Source organism: Sinocyclocheilus grahami, unplaced genomic scaffold (assembly GCF_001515645.1).
Source record: "Sinocyclocheilus grahami isolate Dianchi unplaced genomic scaffold, SAMN03320097.WGS_v1.1 scaffold413.1, whole genome shotgun sequence".
NCBI lineage: Eukaryota > Metazoa > Chordata > Actinopteri > Cypriniformes > Cyprinidae > Sinocyclocheilus > Sinocyclocheilus grahami.
In genome coordinates this window covers 1,481,784-1,507,372 of record NW_015505592.1, presented here as the reverse complement: position 1 = coordinate 1,507,372, position 25,589 = coordinate 1,481,784, and the positions used below count along the sequence as shown (strand labels likewise).

The following is a 25,589-nucleotide window of genomic DNA, read 5'->3' as shown; positions in this document are numbered from 1 at the left end:
TTTAATGGGAGTTTTCATTTTCCACCATGTAAATGAATTCTACCCCTGCAGGGATATGCACATTTATTTTCGAAATGGAAAATTATGCTGTGCATCACAGAGCTACTTGAGCATGTTTTGTCTTTATTGCTGGCGCATTCCCATCAGTAACTAGTTCACACAATTTAATATGTTTCACCCCGTGCCTCAAAGGCATCAACCGCCACGTTCTTTGCCATCTATCTGCCAACTTCTTTTTTTAAACAGCTAAATGTTAAGAGGGAAATGGACACATACACACACGTACTTGACTTCAGGAGCACATCATTTATGGTTATCAGTACTGTACAAATACATGCTCAGGAATAATAATAATGGTCAACATCAATTTAAATACACACAGAGCTCCACTTGAAATCTTAATCTAATAAATTAGAAATAAATTATAATTACAAATGACCATCAATGGGACAATTCAAAAAGACAGTTCTTCAGCACACAGATGTAACCACTGATTAGAGAGAAAAAAAACATTAATAAAATTAACCAAAGCACTAGCAAGAAAACAGAAATGTAAGCATATTTACATTCAGACAATGTACAGATATTTACAGGAGAGCCAAGCTGTCACTTTGAAAGATACACAGTAAACAGAGAGGAATTTAAGCCTTTGAGCCCTTTCACTACTTCAGAGTGAGGAAAAGATTAGACTGACTCTTCATTGCTCCGACAGCCCTGATAAATACAGTGGGGAAACTGAGTGTGAAATCACCCCACATCCAAATATGAAGGTAAATCAGAAATTAAGACTTAACCCTGCTGCCAATCTGCTGCAGACTCACAGTATGACAAACGCTTTCACACATTCATACACGCCACACAAAATACTCCAAATACAGACACACTCTGTCTATATCTCCTTTTCATGCGTTCTACACACAGAAATACACAACATCTTTTTCTGTGAGAAGTCCACCACTGTAAATCTCTTCCACCCTTCATTTCTTTAATCCCTTTCAAAACTCTCTCTTGTAGGCAAGGACACTTAAATCAGTCACACGAAACCCCTTAGTGGTCACAGTTACATCGTTAGGGCTCCTCTCAATGCCACAGCCCCTGAGATTTAACTGGGAGCCACCCAAACAGTCTCTAGATACTAAGCCTTAAACGGAAAAAAACAACTAAAAAACAGATTAAGCATGTATAACTACAACACAAAAAGCAATGGTGGCACTTTCCCCACATGCACTGGCTAATGATAAACGCACAGAACATTTCATTACACGCTTGTGCAATAGGCTCAGATTGAACAGAGATTGTGTTCACCATACACGTTTGACAGATTTTGTGTAGGCCCTGACACAGAGCAGATAAAGCCATTTGAAACTGTTATAAAACGATACACACCTCCCTGCCCGTGCTGTAAACATAATGTTATCGGAAACATCTTTAAAAGGTCACAAACGAACAGGAGAACGGAAGCTTGAGTCTGTAAACTGGATATACGAATAGTCTGCCTGGCAGAATCCGAGCATGCTTTATGACAGTTTAGTCGCAAAAAAGCCAAAGCCGTATTTGGTCCCGAGTTCAGATTGTACATAATGCATCTTCAGATGTGGTCATGAGACCATTCTTCTCGGACGGAGTGAAACAGCAGCCCAATTATGGGAAGATGAGCCTCGGAGGAGCAGACAAACATACCACAACCATCTTCAGCAATATATAATGGAGTTAAAAGAAGGAGAACAGAGCCATACTGTGGTTCCACATTGTTTTGTAGGCAAATGATTTGAACAAAAATATAGCATGGGAATACAGCAAATCGATTTTGGTAGGAAAGTCATGTCAGCCATTGTGGCGGCTGAGGTAACCACATGCTCTAGATTTGATCCGGCCGCAAAGTTCTCGGAATGGTTTGTGCAGTGCAATTCCTGTTCAGTGAAGAGTACGGGGTCAACCTCTCACTGCGGGGCCTGTATGGGCTGTTAGGGGCACTTGGGAGCCTAGTCCAAATCTACAACATGTGAGCCGCCAATCAACCTGTCATGAGAGTAGCCCCTCCTGTCCGTACGTCTGTCACGGAAGTTCTGGATGTAACTCTAAAAGAGAAAGCGAACGTGTATTCAATCTCTGATTAATTGAAAAGATAAGCATAGGGATTCGTTTGTCAGGTTTGGCAGATCTGGTTTCAAGATAATGTGAACTGACAGATGGATTTGAGATGGATGACTGATACTTACCGGAGAAAGCACATCTCCATCAAAGCGGCGAATGGTGTTGGGTTTCCGGCGGTGGGTGGGCTCTGGATGCTGGAGTTTGGGAGGAGGGTTTGGGGGACGAGGGTTGGTCTGAAGGGGGTGGTGGTACTTCTGTTGCTGTGGCGGCTGTTGCTGTGGCTTTTTCTTCTTTTTCTTCCGGCATTCCCTTCTTTGTTCCTTTTGACGAATCCGCATTAACTGCACTCTTCTCTGCTGGTGACTGATGAAGACTTTAGGAAAAAAATAAGGATGGAATTAAGAAAGACAGATAGGAATGGAAGAAATTTTCTTACATGGCTTTAGCACATCAGGTCACAACTGCAAAACAGAGGCGTTATTCTACTCTGTAAAGACACTATGCAGTGTGTATTGGCTGGGTCTCTCAAACAGTGGTCCAAAGCCAAGCTGAGAAAAAAAACGTTGAGTGTTTTGACACATTCTGCTCTGCGCAGGGCTAAGTCGACATTCTGTTCTCTGTCATTATTAAAAACAGACGGATTATTTCTGCCCATTGTGTCACTCTGTTGTGCCTCAACAGCTTCGTTGCCCATCTGTCAGGGAATTCATGTAATGATCTTTCTCTCTCGCTCTCCCCCTCAGAAAGCACTCCTCCCACTCTCGTCTCTATTCTTCTGCCCCTTCCTCATCGCAGCCCCTCTCCCCAAACAAGGGCCCAGCTTGTAGCCATGGCAACCACCCCCAGCGCAGTTCACGCTGCCCGTTTTCCCGGTGTGCACTTTAATTCTGAAGACTAGTACGTTTTGTTTAGCCTTGCACTTGACAAGGAAAAGTAGAGTATGTGTGTACGTATAAAAGAGAACTGCTCAAGATCCTGTAGATATCTGGCAATATCCTCCTTTGATTTCAACTTCCCCACAATTCTATTTGTACTGTGGGACAAGTATTCTTGTTCTTATCAGTCATAGAGCTTGGTCAGGGTAGCACCATATTTGATTTCTGGTAGGAATGAAAGCTACTAGGCTGTGAGGGATACAAGTATAGTGCGTTCAGTGGATTGTACTATTGTTTAACAACACACATTTCATTTGCATTAAATTCAACATTCATTTGCATTAAATTCAATATGGTGTCTAACCCGACTTGAGTTCTATGGAGAGTGAGACTTATACCCTTGGAAATTTCATGCATACTCTCTTGCCCTGCTGAAGATGTTGGTGGTTGCTTTCTACAAGACAGTGATGAAGCAATTTAAAAGTCCCCATTCATGGATTTCAGGTCAAGCCTTCCCATTGAGTCACTCAGAGACTCTATGGGAGCTTGTTTGGAGGGCACAGCTGAGCCAGTCTGATCTGCACAGGAGGACACCCATAAATAGAAAACAGCCAAAAACATATTACCCCAAAACACCAAGGTTACCCAGGGGGGAATTTCAGAAAGACAACTTGTTGTAATGAAGACCATGGAGGGACGTCCTCTCTTAAAGGAATAGTTCACTCAAAAATATAAATTCTGCTGTTGCAAACTCGTATGGCTTTGTCTATTACAGAACACAAAAGAATATATTTTGAAAAATGTTTTGGATTCTTTTGCCCATAATATTATGAAAATCAACATTCAAAACTAAATAGGGCATACCGATTTACTCACTCTTTTTGGAGCTTGAAAGTTATGGACCCCACTGACTTTCATAATATGTATAAAAAATTTCTTCAAGACATTCTTCAAATGATCTTCTTACAACACAAACAAAATGACGGCGAGTAAATAATAAGAATATTTATTTTTGAGTGAACCATTCCTTTAAAGGGTTTAATGGTGATGTTACTTAGGGACAAAATCCTGCAGACTTTAACTCTAATCCTAATCAAACACAGCTGAACCAGTTAATCAAAGACTTCAGGATTACTAGGCTTTATCTGAAATCGCCCCCCCATACCCTCATTCACCATTACTTCACCATAATAACGAGTGAATGAAAACAAGTGAGCAAATTCAAACACTGAATGCATCAGAAGGGCTGTGGACACAATCTGGTGAGATGTGGGAATTCATTCAGCGTGACCCTTAGAATGCATGGGTATTCTCTAAAGCAGTGTTTCCCAACCCTGGTCCTGGAGGCACCCCAACACTGCACATTTTGCATATCTCCTTTCTCTGACACACCAATTTCAGGTCTTGGAGTCTCTACTAATGATCTGATAATCTGAATCAGGTGTGTTTGATTAAGAAGACATGCAGAGTTGGGGTGCCTCCAGGACCAGGGTTGGGAACCACTGCTCTAATGGCTATCAGTTAAGTGTATATTGGTTGTGCACTTGTTATTGCGGTGCATTATAAGGTGAAATGAGTTCACTCCATAATGTCCACTATGGATTTGGAAACCACAACAAATGGCTGAACCTTCAAACAGCACATTATAAGGGTATAGGGGATGATTTCTGGAAACTCTTGAGGACCGGATCAGGAGTGGCCACCACTTGTATTACACTAAAGGCCCTGGGTTTACTTCCTTTTCTGCATTCCGCTCCATCTAGCACACAGTTGAGCGCACAAGCTATTCAAAGTATACTTCATTGACCATGAGCATGGATGGATGCACTACCTAGTGGACCTATGTTTTTGAGTTCTAAAAGTACTCGTACATTAAAAGTACATACTTAGTGACGGATACCAGCTTTTATGGAACACACTTGTTGGTTCGCATGGAGTTCACAGTTTTAACTTGCATGTTTTAATTTATTTTCAAGATCTGAGGTAAACTATCTATTGTTGCTTTCAGTATGGCTATAAAGGTAAAGCAAAATTATCAGTACCTGAGATTATCATTGTCATAGTTTGCATGTTGTTGTTCCAGCCGCATTGTCATAGTTTGCATGTTGTTCCAGCCGCAACTTTGCAGAAATACAAACTGTTTCTAAAACAGAATCACTTGTCGTGGCGGGTTAGGACAAAAACATATTAAAATTATTAAAATGGAAAAGATACCTATTTATTGTGTGTCGCCCCGCGTCTGGTTAGGACACGGGGTCAACCTGTATGATTTACTTTCTTCTGTTGAACACAAAAGAAGATATTTTGAAGAATGTTTGCTCTTGCTGTTTGCCGTTGATGGTAGCCATAGTCATTTACTTCCATAGTATGGAAAATATATTAGTTATTATTAGCTGCCATCAACTGTTTGGTTACCAATGTCTTCAAATATCTTTTGGGTTCTAGTGACGGATACCAGCTTTTATGGAACACACTTGTTGGTTCGCATGGAGTTCACAGTTTTAACTTGCATGTTTTAATTTATTTTCAAGATCTGAGGTAAACTATCTATTGTTGCTTTCAGTATGGCTATAAAGGTAAAGCAAAATTATCAGTACCTGAGATTATCATTGTCATAGTTTGCATGTTGTTGTTCCAGCCGCAACTTTGCAGAAATACAAACTGTTTCTAAAACAGAATCACTTGTCGTGGCGGGTTAGGACAAAAACATATTAAAATTATTAAAATGGAAAAAATACCTATTTATTGTGTGTCGCTGGGTCGCCCCGCGTCTGGTTAGGACACGGGGTCAACCTGTATGATTTACTTTCTTCTGTTGAACACAAAAGAAGATATTTTGAAGAATGTTTGCTCTTGCTGTTTGCCGTTGATGGTAGCCATAGTCATTTACTTCCATAGTATGGAAAATATATTAGTTATTATTAGCTGCCATCAACTGTTTGGTTACCAATGTCTTCAAATATCTTTTGGGTTCAACAGAATAAAGAAACTCATACAGGTTTGAAACAACTTGAGGGTGAGTAAATGATGACACAATTTTCATTTTGGGTGAACTATCCCTTTAAGCCATAGTTTTGCCTACAATTGCTTGCAAAACTTACCTTCTGTGTGTGAATATCCTTCAGCCGTGACCTTCCACTGAATAAGAACACCCAGCAGCGCCAGCACAGGCCAAACTCCCATGATCACCCATGTGAACCAACACACTGGGCGAGGTGGATCCACCTTCACCCTCTCATAGATATACCTTGTCAAAGAGAAGAGCTCAACAAAATAATCCACAGTCACAGTCACCACTGCTGATCCGAAGACGGCGGTGGAGAGGGTGGTGAAACAGCGCTGCCACTGCAACGTGAGCACCGCAAACAGCATGCCCGAACCCAGCAGCACACCCAGGGGAAGCCACACTGTCCTCGGGTGGTAAAACTCCTCCAGAACCACCAGAGAGGCAAGGGCCACCAGTAAACCCAGGAGAAGTCCAACCATGAAAAGCCCCACGCTACGGACCAGCATAGTGACCAAACCGCACAACGTGCCAATGCCCAGGCCGATGCCCACGCTGGCCTCAACACTGAGCTGAGTATCCATGACCCTCTCCTTATAACAGAGCATGAAGATGATGATGGAACCAAACATCAGACCCGTGAGGAACATTACAGCCTTGAAGCAGCGGTACCCTACAAGGGAAGAAAGGTGGAGAGGGCAGGACAGGGGAGGAGGAGGGGGTGGGAAAGAAAATAGTTTTGGAAGAGAAGTTTATTTTATTAGCAAATGGCATTGCAATAAAATATATGTTGATAACGATCATAAGCTCTGAACATTTTTATTCAATATGGATAAGTCTAACAGCCTATCACGCAGAAGAAATAACCGGGACAGTCCCTTTTTGACTTGCATTTCAAAGTACATGCCAATTGTAAGCTACAGGTGTAAAATTACATTTAAAAAAACACACTGAAACTCTGGAGGTCTTTACTGCCAAATTAAAAGCTTGTTTTAACTTGAATTAATTAGGACAGAAATACTACTATTGTATAGTAATTTGCTTTTATAGTGAAGTAATTTACTGTAATATTCATATTATTTTTAATGAATATCATACAGCCGAGATAGTTTTCATTTTTTTTAATTTATAAAGCATACAAGTTCTGTTGTGCAGGACCTTATATGACAAAAAATTTAAAAGTTAATTTTTATATTTTCATTTAATTACTTTTTAGAAGAATGATAAGATTATTCAAGTAAATTCATTTCATTAGATACAATTTTTGATGATACATTTGTATTAAATCATAAAACACAGAATCCACAAAAAAATTTAATGGAAAACACAGGATTTGGGAACAATTCAAACAGATTTCAATTTAAACAATTCTACATTAAAAAAAAGATTATACATTAAAATTCAATCCCAATGTCTAACTAACATAATACATATCATGATGAATATATTCATTAAGATTATATTGAATGATATGGAAAATTTTTTTTAAAAAAAATCACCCAAACCTACTATATATTCAACAAGATAAGGGACAAGAACGTTGTCTGTTGCTGGGCATATTTAAAACAGCTCTACTTGAAATTCCAGGGATAAACGTTATGTTTGGTAACATATGAGTGGGATGATCAGAATTGCCTTAAGTGAAGGTGTTTGTGCCATTAATGCCCATTCTATTGAAGATAGTTTTCATTTTTTTTAATTTATAAAGCATACAAGTTCTGTTGTGCAGGACCTTATATGACAAAAAATAAAAAAGTTAATTTTTATATTTTCATTTAATTACTTTTTAGAAGAATGATAAGATTATTCAAGTAAATTAATTTCATTAGATACAATTTTTGATGATACATTTGTATTAAATCATAAAACACAGAATCCACAAAAAAATTTAATGGAAAACACAGGATTTGGGAACAATTCAAACAGATTTCAATTTAAACAATTCTACATTAAAAAAAAGATTATACATTAAAATTCAATCCCAATGTCTAACTAACATAATACATATCATGATGAATATATTCATTAAGATTATATTGAATGATATGGAAAAATAAATAAAAAAATCACCCAAACCTACTATATATTCAACAAGATAAGGGACAAGAACGTTGTCTGTTGCTGGGCATATTTAAAACAGCTCTACTTGAAATTCCAGGGATAAACGTTATGTTTGGTAACATATGAGTGGGATGATCAGAATTGCCTTAAGTGAAGGTGTTTGTGCCATTAATGCCCATTCTATTGCTACAGTTACTGTACAAAAGTAGCTTTTAAATCAACAGGAGCCTTTCATAATGCATTGAGCTTTTCACTAAGAGGTTATCTGCTTTCACCTGATGCAATTTAGAACTGTTAATAATGGTCTAAATTGGCAGCAGAAGGGCAAGAAGAATGAATAACATGTTTTAACATTTTAACAGAGAGAAGACACTATTCTGCTGTTCGCCACAGCTGAAATGACCTCGATCCTGCCTCTCTCTCTCTCTCTCTCTCTGCAGACCTCGCTGAACCACCCCCCCCTCGCCACATACCCCCACCGCCCGACTCAGGCTGGGGAGCCCTCCGGCCTGCAGCCTCCCCCCCCCCATTCCGGGAGAGGAAGTCAGCTAATACATATCATGATGAATATATTCATTAAGATTATATTGAATGATATGGAAAATTTTTTTTAAAAAAAATCACCCAAACCTACTATATATTCAACAAGATAAGGGACAAGAACGTTGTCTGTTGCTGGGCATATTTAAAACAGCTCTACTTGAAATTCCAGGGATAAACGTTATGTTTGGTAACATATGAGTGGGATGATCAGAATTGCCTTAAGTGAAGGTGTTTGTGCCATTAATGCCCATTCTATTGCTACAGTTACTGTACAAAAGTAGCTTTTAAATCAACAGGAGCCTTTCATAATGCATTGAGCTTTTCACTAAGAGGTTATCTGCTTTCACCTGATGCAATTTAGAACTGTTAATAATGGTCTAAATTGGCAGCAGAAGGGCAAGAAGAATGAATAACATGTTTTAACATTTTAACAGAGAGAAGACACTATTCTGCTGTTCGCCACAGCTGAAATGACCTCGATCCTGCCTCTCTCTCTCTCTCTCTCTCACTCTCCTATCAAATAATGGACAGTGAAAGCAAATTTCACAGTCAAGTGAAAGTGATACAGCTTATCTAATAGAGAGGGACATAGATTTGTCACCCTTGTCTGTTTGTCACATTCAGATGGTTATTATGTGAATTAAATTAGGCTATAAACAACCACAGCTGAAACTATGTTTGTGATAATGAGACAAAAACATAACCCATGCATTCAGGTCATGCCAGAATCTGTGCTCATTCTGACTAATACTTTCTTACGTAAATCTACATTTCTCCAAACCACACAGCTCTTAGTCTTCTAAATATACTCGTTCATCCTTCGCAACCTACCGAAGAAGCAGTAGATGATGCCAAAGAGGCAACACATGGAGCAGACGACAGACGGGACCACCTCATAGCGCCGTTCAATGTCCTCATCACAGCTGAACAGACGCTCTGGACTCCCATCCTGAGAGGGTGGGGAAAGCTTAAACTCCAGAATCTGGGCAGTGGACGCCATGCTGTCAGTGTGTGTTAGAGAGTGTTATGTATCTTCATGGGAGCCGAGGAAACAGGGAGAGTGGGGTCATGTGGAAGGTAGAGGGTGCAGAGAAGGTTCCCATCCACTACAATTGACCTGTTCAAAGAGATAAGAAGATGGTTGCAGATATTAACTCAATGAGCGTCAGAGAGAGTTTGACTCTACCTGTCAAAATAAACATGGTTCAGTCAGATCACATTTAAAAATTCTCTTTGTGTCAAGTCTAATGCCAAGCTGCTGTCTGACTCTATTAAACTCTTAGGTCAAGTCATATTTTCTCTTCATTTAGTCATCTAGAATCTCTTCACTCTTCAAAATACATAGTGGCATTACCTGACATTTTAAAAACTGAAAATGTCAGTCTGGGATAAATAACCCCTAACGTCAACACTCTGGCTCAGAAAAGCCCTCAAAGGCTTATTCAAACTGCCTTAGTAAACATAACATAAAAAGTATTTTATAATTCTAATCTAAAACCGAACAGTGCTGTATATTATGTCAGTGGATTTGTGCACTGTGTTGGTTGACAGCAGTGCTTTAATTGCTTTTAAGTGCATCACACTGAGCATATTTGCCTTACTGAAAAGTCAATATTTGTTAGTGTGTACTTCAAAGAAGCAAAGTGAGCACTTGTTAATGCACAAGCCCAAATGACAGAACAGAACATCAATGTTGTTTGGCAAAATATGAATTAGATTTTTTACAGAATTCCTCCTACGTTTTACATAAAACATCCAAACACAAAAGACTACATCTCTTTGTCAGTGAGAGATTTTGCTTGCTTTAGAAAAAAAGCCTCCATCACACTACAAATGGTCCATTGCACAATACAGTTTCAGGGGGAAAAACTGCTCCATTCATTTATATGTTGGTTCCCTCTGCTTAGGGATGTAACGGTATGAACATTTCTTATCACGATTATAGTTACCAAAATGATCACGGTTATCAGTATTATCACGGTATTGTTAAAATGTGCTGGAAATGTTCAAAAAGTACTGACACCAAGTATTATGTGACACACATAATTTCACCAAGTTTTTCATTTAAAATCAACAAACACCACATAAAATGAGCATTTGTTTGCATATCTAAAACAATAACATTGCCAATGATGTCCAGATTTTAAATGACAACATGACTGACAACAGTTTATCTAATAGCATGTTCAAATATCTAATGTAAATGTCAAATATCTAATGTAATAAAACTGTGTTTTATGCTTCAGGGCTCCAGGCTCATTCTTCCCACTGGTCGCTTTTTTGCGACTTTCTCAGTTGGTCACACCAGCACATGATTTGTTCGCAATATTTTTATTTTTAGGAATTAATCAATGCATGCTGATGAACTTTTATCATAGTTTATAGTTATATGAAAACGAAAGTGGTTAACATTCAACCCCTTCTTTTTCATCAGTATTATTTGTGATATGAATTTTGTGAACGGACTTTCTCTTTAGCTATGTTATAAGCCGTGCTTTGGATGCTTTCACTTTTCACACGAATTCGCGATATTGGTGTCACGTTTTACAAGAAAAGATAATTGTCTGATACAAATTTCACTTTTTAAGACTAAAACAAAAGATGGATTCATTGTTATTCTTAATTAAAAAGCATAACAACAATAAAACAGTAAGATACAATGACAAACCTCTGCTATTCAGACATCAGGCATTATATTATATCAATTTATTCAAAAATCATCTTTTTTTCCATAGGATTCGGTGCCGTTTGGGATGGTAATATAATGCCTGACGTCCCAAAATGCACCAAACTCTATTGGAAAGCTACAAAAAAAAGTATATATTTGGAAAAATTGCAAATATCCACTCTGCTACTCTCAGATGAATGTCTTATCTCTTTCTAGTCATGCTTTGATTAGGCCTGAAATGACATTATCAAACATTTCTACTTATTTACATAAATCATGACGCATGTTTCAGAACAATATAGCTCTACAGCTCTGTGACAGAATGCTAGGGGTAACCTCAAATTGGCAATAAGGCCAGACATTATTATTGGAAGCCTCTTGTGTTATGAGAGATTCTCCAATGCAAACGAATGTTTTCTTGGTGCAAGAAATGTTATAGAAAGTAAAGCCTTTATATAACTGCGATAACACCTCACTTCCTGTCTGATGTCATAACAACAATGTAATTCTGGGATGTTACAAGTTGCACAAAATACACCATTTGGCTGAGATGAGGACAGCGACCTGCCACCATGGCAACAGCCTGAGAACCAATCAATGTTTCAGCCTTACTTGCAGTTTTTTTCAGTGGTGGAGAGTTTTCTCTCCCCCTTAAGCAAACCCCTCCCCTTCTGCACCAAATACGTGCAAATAATAACTAAAATACAACACTTGGGAGAGCCTGGGAAAGAGAGAATGATAGGAAGACAGATAAATCAAGAAAAAAGTGATCAGGAGACACAAAAAAAAAAAAAAAAAAAAAAAAGCTGGTAGCTGTGATTTGGAACATGGTCGCTGGTTTCCTGCTGGTCCAAACTGGTCTATGCTGAGCATTGACTGGTCCAAAATAGTTTGGATGCGCCACAAACCAGATGTTTTTTTGAACATGCTGACTGGTCAACCATCCAATGACCAGCTTGGACCAACTAATGGCCAGAACCAGTTATAAGAATAGTTCACCCAAAAATGAGAGTTCAAACACATGATAAAAAAAAAAATACCACAATAATCCACAAGTTATCCATTTCATGTAACTCTGGTCGATCAATTAATAGATTGTGAAGTGAAAAACTGTGTTTTTATGAAACAAAACCATCAAGGCGTTTTAAATTTAAACCGTTGCTTCCGTCCCAAAATACCAGTCCATAATCCATAATAACACTTCCTTCAATGAAAAAAATCAAGCCCCTTGTTGTCATTATCTCTTATCAAAATCCATCGACATATTTGTTTAGAATAGTTTTGGACTATTTTTGCTTGTAAGCGGTGCTTGATCTGTGCATATTTATCTACTGAGCAACTCGTTGACTGGAGTAAACTAAATTATGGAGAGACAACTTGTATTTTAGCTGAAAGCACTTCGAAGTTAAAAATGTCTTAAAGTGACCCCATTATGCCACTTTTAAGGTTCCTAATATTGTTTTGGGAGTCTCCTACAAAAGGTTTACATGCATGCAAGGTAAAAAAAACGCTTTCGTATTCTCAACATATGAATTTAATATCACCTCATTTTCCAACGATTCGTTCAAAGCAATTTTAAGATTCAGTCTCTCTAAACCCCTCCTTTCTGTGAGCCTACTCTGCTCTGATTGGTCAGATGCCCAGTCTGTTGTGATTGGTCTGCGTGTTGGAAATGTCAATTGCCATAGTTCTAGATTGAGAACGCTCAATAGAAAATATAAACATCTATTATTTATCACACTTACATGTGATTCAGTGGAGCCAGCTGGTCTAAATAAACTGTGTACTGAACCATCTTTCAAGAGCAAGCGGTTTGTGAATCCCGCGCTGAACTCCCCGAGATTAGAGAAGCAGTCGTCAGTAAAATGACGGGAACACAAAAACTGGGCTTGTACTGCTGTGGTACAGTGGGAAAAAAAACAACATTTTAACCACTGATTCTTTTTAGCCTCGTCATTCGGAAGTGAAAAAAAAGAAAAGCATTTACTTTCACAGTGTAGGACACAGCGTCTTCTCGACATGATGTTAACCACACAAAGCTACATTGTTTGAGGGTGGTCAAATTGTTTGCAGTCGCCCAACATAGAACATAGGTGGGTATTATGCAAACGTATTACCCTAGCCATGCAGCCATCACAGAAGTGGGATTCAAAGTACTGACGACTCATTTAGGCTGTTGAGTCGATGAAAAAACAAACTCATCTACATCTCTCAGATCACCTGAAGGTAAATAAAATTTTTATTAAGCCATGTTTGCCTTCATCCATGCATGAGTAAACTTGTAGCACACAGTTCAAACAGGCTCGTGTTACAACAAGGAAAAAGAAATCGATCTGGACCAACACTTCACGACAACTCTCAGCACTCAAGTGAAAAATTCATCAATTGGATGGAGAGACAGAAATAGATAACATTACATGAAATTTCACCATTGGAACGGCCTGGGAAAACCACTTTCAGGTATTACTTCATCTCCATGCAAAGAGCATTATTCAATGCCAACTGTCTCAGAGGACAAGAAGCCGTCTTCAACTTCTTTTCAATCACTAAAAAAAAAACTCTGTTGTTCTCTTTCTATCTTCTGATGGTACCTTCGGAACGTCCCAGTGCACTTCAGATCATGAGTCCTTGTCTGCCTCAGGTGTAGATGTCAGTCATGATGTAGAACAAAAGGCTCTATTGAGCTTGCGACTTCACATGAATATTTTACAGACCGCTGAAAGGCCCGCAGAGAAAATGTCAGCAGAATGAAGCTCGACCCATGTAAGCACGTGCATTATAGTATACAGTATGTAGGTGCCCTGATTATTCGATGGAAAATGGCAGATCAATGTAAACCGCTGTCCAGCTGAACAAAAACAGACAATGTGATGGGCTTGAGAAAAGCCTCTGGAGACTGTTTCTAGAACTAGCAGCCTTGCTTGAGAGCACAAAAAATGAAAAACACTGTGGAAAGTAGCCCAGATCTGTGCTATAAGCAGCCCCATGTGTGCATCTAGGTTAACGACTACAGCAGTCAATATAGGCACCTGGTGGTCCTGAACGTGCATTATGCCCCCTATGTCTGCTATAATGTGGGACACTGGATGCACAATTCACAGATGACAGAATCAGGTAAACACCCATCCAGCTGGAAAGAAACCAGCATAATGCTTATGCATTGCATGTAAAGAGATGTAGAAAGGAGAAAACTCAATTACTTAAGTTAAGGACAATGGCTGTTGAGTCGATTCTTTCTTTTCGAAGACAATAACTTTATTTATTATGCACTTTCGGCTTTACAACTTTGCTGATAGTTTACATTCACATACTGCTACATTACACACTGTATGAAAGGCAATATTCAAAACGGCATAATAGGGGCACTTTAATGATAGATTTATTTATTATAAACACACAGCTTTACACTTCATAAGATGTTAATTGATGGACTGGAGTCGTATGGATTACTTGTGGATTATTGTGATGTTTTTATCAGCTGTTTGGACTCTCATACTGACGGCACCCATTCACTGAAGAGGATCCATTGGTGAGCAAGTGATGTAATGCTAGATTTCTCCAAATCTGTTCCAATGAAAAAACAAACTCATCTACATCTCTCAGATCACCTGAAGGTAAATAAAATTTTTATTAAGCCATGTTTGCCTTCATCCATGCATGAGTAAACTTGTAGCACACAGTTCAAACAGGCTCGTGTTACAACAAGGAAAAAGAAATCGATCTGGACCAACACTTCACGACAACTCTCAGCACTCAAGTGAAAAATTCATCAATTGGATGGAGAGACAGAAATAGATAACATTACATGAAATTTCACCATTGGAACGGCCTGGGAAAACCACTTTCAGGTATTACTTCATCTCCATGCAAAGAGCATTATTCAATGCCAACTGTCTCAGAGGACAAGAAGCCGTCTTCAACTTCTTTTCAATCACTAAAAAAAAAACTCTGTTGTTCTCTTTCTATCTTCTGATGGTACCTTCGGAACGTCCCAGTGCACTTCAGATCATGAGTCCTTGTCTGCCTCAGGTGTAGATGTCAGTCATGATGTAGAACAAAAGGCTCTATTGAGCTTGCGACTTCACATGAATATTTTACAGACCGCTGAAAGGCCCGCAGAGAAAATGTCAGCAGAATGAAGCTCGACCCATGTAAGCACGTGCATTATAGTATACAGTATGTAGGTGCCCTGATTATTCGATGGAAAATGGCAGATCAATGTAAACCGCTGTCCAGCTGAACAAAAACAGACAATGTGATGGGCTTGAGAAAAGCCTCTGGAGACTGTTTCTAGAACTAGCAGCCTTGCTTGAGAGCACAAAAAATGAAAAACACTGTGGAAAGTAGCCCAGATCTGTGCTATAAGCAGCCCCATGTGTGCATCTAGGTTAACGACTACAGCAGTCAATATAGGCACCTGGTGGTCCTGAACGTGCATTATGCCCCCTATGTCTGCTATAATGTGGGACACTGGATGCACAATTCACAGATGACAGAATCAGGTAAACACCCATCCAGCTGGAAAGAAACCAGCATAATGCTTATGCATTGCATGTAAAGAGATGTAGAAAGGAGAAAACTCAATTACTTAAGTTAAGGACAATCCCTTATTTAAAACTGCTCCTCTCTTATTAAAGGGATAGTTCACCCAATATGAAAATTATGTCATCATTTATTCACCCTTATGTTGTTCCAAAACGGACTTTGTTTCTTCTGTAGATATAAGATATTCTGGGAAATGTCTTGGTGTGTTTTTGTCCACACAATTGAAATCAAAGGTCCCTAAAGGTTAACATTCTTCAAAATATCTTGTATTCTACAGAAGAATGAAAGTCAAACTGGTTTAAAACGACATGAGGATTAGTAAATGACAGAAATTTGTTTTTGGTGAATCATCCCTCTAAGAAGGGTCTTAATCAATGGATAATTAATGTGTCAGTGAAAAATTAGATGACTTCTTATGACTTGAGTTATGCTACTGTATCTTTAAATTAATGCTTTGAAAATTTTATTTTCATTTATTCACAGTTTTGTATTTCCAAACTTATGTATTTATTTATACAGTGGAACACAAAATAAAATTTTTTTAAAAGGTAGTGAATTAATCCATATCACCAGACTTGCATATTCCAAGTCTTCTGAAGTGAAATTCTCATTTTGTATAAACATTCTACAACATTAAAAATATCTCCTTTTGTGTTCAACAGAAGGAGGAAAATGGAACAGCATGAGGGCGAGTAAATGATTTTCATTTTTGGGTGAACCTGCACAACTCCTATGTAAACACCCTATTTGCATGTAAAATTAATTCAATGAATAGTATTCACTTGTAGTGGTTTTGCTGTTCAAATTGATTATGTCGCACTCGGCTTTACAAAACATTACACTGTGACAAGATTACAAGAATCTGTTTAAAATAAAAAGCCACTCTTTCATTTTACTAGAAGGATAATTTTATCATTATACACTAAATGGAACAATAGCATTTTATGCATTTAGAAATAACCGGATCTATCCTACTTCCTACTAATTACTTCAACATGACATGTGGCCAAGTTGCTGAACAGCAAGCAGATGCAGTTGATGTATTCATGTGTTAATGAATTCATCATTAAGCTCTGTTTTTGTAGATTTAATAAACGGTCTCTTTGGGTGTTCTGAAAGTTATGTTTTCATGGGACATCAAACTTTTATTTCAAAAGATCAAGAACATTTGATTTATGCATTATGACCCATTTTTAAGTCATTCTAAGGTCAATACTAATTATATTTTCTGCTCTGGTTAGAGGAACATCTGCAATTTTTTAAAAGGTAGTGAATTAATCCATATCACCAGACTTGCATATTCCAAGTCTTCTGAAGTGAAATTCTCATTTTGTATAAACATTCTGCAACATTAAAAATATCTCCTTTTGTGTTCAACAGAAGGAGGAAAATGGAACAGCATGAGGGCGAGTAAATGATTTTCATTTTTGGGTGAACCTGCACAACTCCTATGTAAACACCCTATTTGCATGTAAAATTAATTCAATGAATAGTATTCACTTGTAGTGGTTTTGCTGTTCAAATTGATTATGTCGCACTCGGCTTTACAAAACATTACACTGTGACAAGATTACAAGAATCTGTTTAAAATAAAAAGCCACTCTTTCATTTTACTAGAAGGATAATTTTATCATTATACACTAAATGGAACAATAGCATTTTATGCATTTAGAAATAACCGGATCTATCCTACTTCCTACTAATTACTTCAACATGACATGTGGCCAAGTTGCTGAACAGCAAGCAGATGCAGTTGATGTATTCATGTGTTAATGAATTCATCATTAAGCTCTGTTTTTGTAGATTTAATAAACGGTCTCTTTGGGTGTTCTGAAAGTTATGTTTTCATGGGACATCAAACTTTTATTTCAAAAGATCAAGAACATTTGATTTATGCATTATGACCCATTTTTAAGTCATTCTAAGGTCAATACTAATTATATTTTCTGCTCTGGTTAGAGGAACATCTGCAGAATGGTTTTAAACATGGCAAAGTGTTTGAAAGAGGGCTGAGAGTGCTAGCTCTTAATGGTAGCTGAAAACGTAATGAAATTAGTCAAAATATAAATCAAACGCGAGCTTTGTGTGAGAATAGTCGGTCTTTGTGGGCCTAGCTATTGCTCACGGTCATTTCAATCCCACTATGAGCTAAACTATCAGGTTCAAGAGCTACAGAAGGAAGCCTCAATAATCCTTCTGCACATACACTAAACGCTGAATCCCAACACCCCATTCATTAGCTCTCTGCAGAGCACTCGCAGGTGTGGAAGGCAGCATCTGACAGGTAAAATGCACTGCTCCTGCTCTCTCAACAATCACTTACTCGTCTGGAACGACAGCAAAAGAGCGGATGCCAGCCGAGGCTTTGAGCAATGGAGATAATTCCGCTGCATGCAGTCACCATTGCGAAGGTCTCCCTGATGATGGTTGCCAGGTTAAAGGGACAGACAGTGGTTGTGTACAGAAATGTGAGCGGCTGAACGGAGGGGTGGGTAAGCGCGCAAGGGAATAAAAGACAGGAAGTGGTGACTGTGTTTTTCAGTGTGAGATAAAGAGAACGGACACGTATATTTGAGAGAGAAGGGTATGTGCGTTTGTGTGTTTGAAAGAGAAAGAAAGGGTGTGTGAGTGGTTGGACTGAGTGATTTAGGGGACAAGGCGATGGCCCTGCTAAACCTCGTTAATCCTATTGAGCGCTTCTGCTCTAAATTCCATTAGCACTGGACTGCTTTTTCCTTCTGGGTGTTTGTATGCTGTGTGTATTGGCCATGTGCAAACCGATGTGTGTGTCTTTCAGTCTGGGATTCTTCAGTTTTATGCACTGGCCTTCGGCTTGAAACAATGACTAACCCTACAGCGGCCCCACAGTGCATTCTGAGTCAGAGGTGAGAGAGAACAACCATGGAGACTAACACAGCAGCCAGTCAGCTCTGCAAACATCATGACTTCCATACACACACAAAACACAGACAGCATAGATTCTCGAATCTATAATGTACTGTTCAAAGGGATAGTTGGCCCAAAAATGAAAATTCTGTCATAACTTACTCACCCTTGTGTTGTTCCACACAAAGATGTTCATCTTCAAAGATTTTTAATAAAACCTGAAAGATTTTAGTCCCTTCATTGAAAGTCCATTACATCAAAACGTTCATGAATAGATTGAAACAAACCTCATATATCAAGAGCTTTAATCCAAGTTTTCTGAAGAGACATTTTCTGAAGATCGCTCTATAAAATGAGCAGATTATGCTTTTATTCTCATATTAACATTAAACAACACGCATACAAAAATCACATCAAATATGGTTAATGGGGAAGTCGTGGCCTAATAGTTAGAGAGTCGGACGCGTAACCCAAAGGTTGTGGGTTCGAGTCTCGTACCGGCAGGGATTGTAGGTGGGGGGAGTGAATGTACAGTGCTCTCTCCCACCTTCAATACCACGACTGAGGTGCCCTTGAGCAAGGCACCGAACCCCTAACTGCTCCCCGGGTGCCGCAGCATAAATGGCTGCCCACTGCTCCGGGTGTGTGTTCACTGCTGTGTGTGTGCACTTTGGATGGGTTAAATGTAGAGCACTAATTCCAAGTATGGGTCACCATACTTGGCCACATGTCTCGTCACTTAATGGAAGCTCAATTATGCCTGCTTAAAGTGCACTCATAATAAAATGGTGACTAGTGACTTCTTTAACCAGGTATGCTGAGTGCTACGCCTCCAAACATGGGGACAACAAATGGAACAATAAAAATCCTCCAATTTTTTTTCTTTGATTAGTTTGCTCAAGCTTGTTACCAAATAATGTGTACCTTCAACATACTTTGTCTGTGCCAAAAAATGTTTTCAGTAGGACTGGGTTTTGACACAAATTTTACAATTCGACTAGATTATCCTTCACAAACTTGCGACTCAATTAAATTCTGATTTTGATTCGATATGATTCAATATTGATTATTTTGGATATATATATCAGGTACAGAACACGGCAAATTTTCTCAAGAAAAAAAATCTCTCAAATAATGCCGTAAACTATACCTGAGTGTCAATAATATGGAAGGTTGACATTTGCTGATTTGTATACAAACACAACACAGGATACGGATTTCGATAAGTTGTACTCTTTCTTTTAACATACCTTCGGATGTTCATTCATGTTTATTTCATGCTGTAACTGCTATTAAAGCGGAGGAGACGATCAATTCGCGCTGCCTCTTCTAACCGAGGCGCTACAGCGATCTGTCAATCCACATTAAACAGCGCCAAAATGGCATTTAATATTTGAATATTGTAATAAAATGGACAGAATTTGAAATCTGAGACTTTGTTTCATCTCAAAAGTAACAAATCACAACGCTTATTGCAATTTATTGGATGGGAGGTGCGCTACAATGTTTCGTTCATAATCTGACAGGCTAGACTAATCGATTCTTGGGATTTATGAATCGATATAGTTTTATAAAAATGAGAATCCATTAAAATCGAGAAATCTATATTTTTTACCCAGCCCTAAATATTTGAATATTGTAATAAAATGGACAGAATTTGAAATCTGAGACTTTGTTTCATCTCAAAAGTAACAAATCACAACGCTTATTGCAATTTATTGGATGGGAGGTGCGCTACAATGTTTCGTTCATAATCTGACAGGCTAGACTAATCGATTCTTGGGATTTATGAATCGATATAGTTTTATAAAAATGAGAATCCATTAAAATCGAGAAATCTATTTTTTTGTACCCAGACCTAGTTTTCAGTGGACTTTAAATATTTGCTTTGCTTGAGAAAACATGAAAATGTTTTTTTTTTTTTACAAATGTAAAAAAAAATTATTTACAGTTTAATTTTGTACCCAGACCTAGTTTTCAGTGGACTTTAAATATTTGCTTTGCTTGAGAAAACATGAAAATGTTTTTTTTTTTTACAAATGTAAAAAAAAATTATTTACAGTTTAGACTTTTTTTTTAAATTTGATTTAATCGAATTAGTTTTGCGTCAAATACAATGTGATTTTTGGTAATCGAGATCTGGCAGTAACCACACATTTTCACTCTTGGACGAGCGTTTCAACAGCTTTTCTTGGATATGAAATCCAAGAACCAATGAGAACACGGAACAAATATGACGATTCACTGCAATAGAGTGTAATATTTCATACGCTCCATGTATGTACACTGATCAGTTTTTATATGAATAAAAGTCTAAATTAAATCTGTTCATTGACATCTTTTACGATATCTATGAATTTGAAAGCATCAAGGTTTTGGTATAATGGACTTTGGGACAGAAATTTATCAAGTTTTATTAAAAATGCAATCATCATTAGCAACATAAATCACCACCTTAGGACCAGTGCAGCTGACTTCAGATTAGAACTGGCCTACTCAATTACACATCAGTCCTGTACAGCTCTAAATGCTACAGAGCAGAACACACCAATTTAACATTTTAAAAAAAAAGTACATTGCATCAGCATGGGGGCTAACAGAGCACTCAATGCTCTTGGCACACAGTCAAGCTGGGAGGCCCCTGGGTGAACCCCTCCAAACTCATTCCACTTTCACAGACAGGACAAAAGAGAGCGAAAAGAGTCTGAGGTTTGTGATAAAAACTCGTGACTTCAAAGAATACACACCAATAAGTCTAAGAAAAACAAAAAACAAAAGCAGTGTCATTTCACACTTCATATCCAACAATTTATCATCATTAGAGGCCCATTTACCCCTGATTGCTCTTGACTGTGCAGTGGGTGGATCAATAATCAATGGGCCCCAGCCACAATCAGTTGTTAGCATGTAAATCTGAGCAAACAAATGAAGTGAGTACATAACAAAATTACATCCGAGCCCTGGCTTCACATTACATTTGTCTCAATACACATGTGAGGCAAGCATATTCTTATGCACACACACATACAAACCAAACAAGCTTACAAAAAGACTGGGTGACCTCTGTCACCGACTTTGTGTCCAAATCAAATGCTTTGGTGATTTTCCCAGGCTGCTCTCGGGGATGATACAGAGCATCTATTTAGCTATTCTTGGCCTGGCCAGGAACAGAGTCTCTGACAGTCCACTAGAGCAGAAGTGGACAGAGTAAAGACAGGCCTGAGGGAAGAAAGGGTGCTATCCGGCATGCACAGGAAGAACAAAATCGAAAAAACAGGAATGAAGAGTAAAGAAAGCAGGAACGGGCAGATAAAGAACTATTTGCTGGGAGATTTATGGAGGAAATCCATTAAAGGGGTCATATGATGTGATTTCAAGTTTTACTTTCTCTTTGGAGTGTAAAAGCTGTTCGTGAATAGATAAGATCCCTAAAGTTGCAAAGACTAAAGTCTCAAACCCAAAGAGATATTCTTTATAAAAGACTGGTCCACGCCCTCCTAAAACGCCTCGTTTAAACACGCCCCCACATGTTTATGTCACGATGTGGGAAGTTTTGCATAACGCCCCCCAAATGTTCACGCAAAGAAAGGCGGCGTAACTTTATTGCTGCTGCCACCACCGTGTTTCGTTGTGGAAACAAAAATACTTTGTTTGGCCTTCCAAAAGAGGACACGACTAGAAATCAGTGGTTAAGTTACATTTACAACACTGTTCCAGATCAGTTCAACCTAAATATTCAGATGTGTGCAGCGCATTTTATGGAGGACTGTATCCTGATCCTGGTAGAGTAGACTACAATGCCGGCTGTTCTGACTCACAGACTGTAAGTAAGTTTTTTTTATATATAAAAAATCTATGCGTTTCAGAAAGGCGGGGCATAGAGGAGAAACAATAATGTACAGTATGTGGAAAATAATGCGTTTTTTTAACCTTAAACCGCATAAACATTTCATTACACCAAATAATGTTCTTTTTAGCAGCATCATATGACCCCTTTAAGTGCATCATTCTCCCCTGCAGTCAGGAAAAAAATTTTTTTAAATCATATTAAGCACATGAAAAGAACAGCCCCATTTGTGTGTTAAGATAATGTGATTTTCACCGAATCCCACTTAAGAAGACCTCTGAGCTTTTGAGGTTGAAATTTAAAGCAATGTCAGAGATGGGCATAATAATTAGAAGAAATCAATGGGGAAAATGAAATTTAGTCAGACAAACTGGAGGCTTGTTCAAGTCACCATGAAATTAAAATTGACAATTCTTTTTTTTATGGAATATCACAGTGTTTATTATAAATTATTTATCTGTGCACATCAATATTTCTTAACCCTATAAAGCCTACTGTATCATATTTGATACACAAATTTCTAAGGCCCCTGAATTGACAACATGATCAAAACTTTGTTGAAAAACCTGTTGTACTCAATATGCTACATTTCTTTTTTCATCTTGGTATACTTTTAGCAAGTAAAAGGCCTTTTAGTATAATTCTAAAAAAAAATAAAAATAAAAAATGCATGAAATGTTTTGCCCGCCACAATAAAACAAACCTTAGATCAATAAACTAAGCATTTAAATATGATCTTACTAAAACATTATTGGGAGATATAAAGTGACAAATGCCATTTATATGCAAGCTGTATTTTATGCAAGTAGTCTGCTATACTGTTATAAAGTTCTCATTTACATTACAAGCTATTAGAAATGTTCTTACCTTCTGGCCATATTAATATCGTCAACAGTACCAAATTGCTCACTTCGGACCTCTAAATAAATTTTTTTTTTTTTTTCCTCCTCAAATATGAGCTCTATATTCTCCTATATAGGTCTATCATACTTTATAAAAGTAAAAGCCTGATGTATCAATATCATACTCAACGATCCAACGATAGAATCAGTTCCCAATGGACAAAATCATGTCCCACAGTAAATTTTTTCTACTTCAAGAAAATGTTTCACAATAAATGTCACAACAGGGAAGAAAAGATGATCACAACATCCTTTTCATATTTCAGAATTAGCCTCTTTTGTCACCATTTTATTCCAGCTTTTAAATCACAACTCCTGATTTAACCAACAGCAAAGCTAAATCCATTCCAAACATCTTCAAGATATAAATACCCATTTCACTTCTTCAACTGATGCTTTGGAGTCCTCTCGTGATTTTCACTGGGGACGAGACTGTGAGATGAAGATCTAAATAGGCTTTTCTCAGATTAAAGTGTCCCTCCTCAGCCAAGTCCAACATGACGACTACAACACAACACCAGAAACTAAAAGCAAACATTAGCTTAACCGTAATCTGTTGCTTAAACCATCTTCTGACCCATTAAGAAGCTTGAAATTTGGCTCAAACTGATAAATTAAGTGTTCAGAAATCCATCCACCATAAATGAAGGTAGCTGATAATAAAATGACTCCAGTTCAAACTCATACAAAAAATCATTTATTTTTTCCACGAGAGAACATTGTGAAGCCAAACAAAGAAAGACACTTAGCTCTCACATCCACAGCAAAGAACACAGGGTGGTGTGCTAATTTAAACCATAAATCTCAATGGCATGTCAGGGGATCAGTAGATAGATGTACAATATTCACTGGGGAATATTTTGTCTGGCTCTTATATCATTACATGACTCACCAAACATCTGCTCTAATGTATCATATTATAGAGTACAAGCTCAGATAGAGACATTTAAAGTCTTTTAAAAACCAAGGACGAATAAAAAGATGAGTGATGTGCCTATGAGACAATTCTAACCTGCCATTATTCTTTCCCACGCACAAAGACGTGTTGCTTGCAGAAGACAAAAACTGATCAGAGACAAATGCGAGATAGGGATGGAATGCAAATTCAACTGTAGATCAGTGCAAGAACAGATCGAAGAAAAGAGACAGCAGAAGTAATGGAAAATGCTTGGTCACAAAAAGGATTACAGATAAACTGCATGAAAATGTCTGTCCTCTTGTGAATAGTAGGCCTATAGCATGAGTTATTAATTCCCTGCATTAAAAAAAAAGTTATGCCAATGGAAATCTGAAAAGCATTTTTCTGCAAATGTAGTTGCTTATGAATTAAACAGCATACATTTCTCTGTCTTCAAATCAATTTAATTTTTTATTTATTAATAAATGCATAATATATAGTACAGAGAATTAGGGCTGCACGATAAATCGAAATGGAATCGAGATCGCGATTCGACAGAAGCTGCGATTGTCATGCGTATCTTTCAGTGAAGCACGGTTCTGTGATCAGCAGTAAATCTCCATCCGAAGGCCAGAGGGTGCTCTCATGCAGAAACTCTAAATACGCCTCGCAGAAGAAACCCAGAAAATGCTGCAGCTGAATAAACAGACAATTCAACTGCTTTCATTGATTCAACGTGACTAATAAACACACGACTACGGCAATATACGGTTTATCAGAGTTCTTATTATTATAATTTTCATTAAAATAAAGTATTTTTATAATGCAATGCCTTTATCACTGCTTAAATACTATGAAATATGTCTGCTATTTTTTTGCGTAACTTGTCAGTGAACTACGGCTACGTGTAGTAAATTCTGCTCCATCTGAAAGCACGTGATGATGATGATGAATGATTAATAATGTTTTAGAATCGGAATTTAACACTTATGGTCTTATTGACTGGTTTAATAAGGCCAGCTTCAGAAAGTCTCAAGTGTTGCTGCATGCAGAAACTATGACTGCTGGGCACTGCAGCAGTGAAATGGATTTATCATTGACTTTCTACTGCTCTCCCACTCACCTTTCTACGTGTCTCTTTCCGTTCACCCTGCTCGAGCCTATCATCATGCGTCCTTCTCTCTGCAATATTCAAATCCATTCATTCTTTGCATCACACCATCTCATTCTTTCTCACCATCTCTCCTTCGAGCTTCATCTTCCACT

At 38.0% G+C, this 25,589-nt stretch overlaps 1 protein-coding gene across 1 annotated transcript in view; it reads right to left on the bottom strand.

Annotated features, from left to right (window-relative positions):
* The window catches only part of LOC107551083 (transmembrane protein 198-B-like), a 28,144-nt gene continuing 2,555 nt past the window's right edge, over window positions 1-25,589 (bottom strand). Inside the window, exons 2-5 of the mRNA XM_016232578.1 lie at window positions 9,409-9,694; window positions 6,071-6,646; window positions 2,220-2,467; window positions 1-2,078 (exon numbers count right to left, since the gene is read on the bottom strand). Of these exons, the coding sequence (XP_016088064.1) occupies window positions 1,983-2,078; window positions 2,220-2,467; window positions 6,071-6,646; window positions 9,409-9,577 (1,089 nt within the window). The 5' untranslated portion in view covers window positions 9,578-9,694 and the 3' untranslated portion in view covers window positions 1-1,982. The remainder of the gene's footprint in view (window positions 2,079-2,219; window positions 2,468-6,070; window positions 6,647-9,408; window positions 9,695-25,589) is intronic.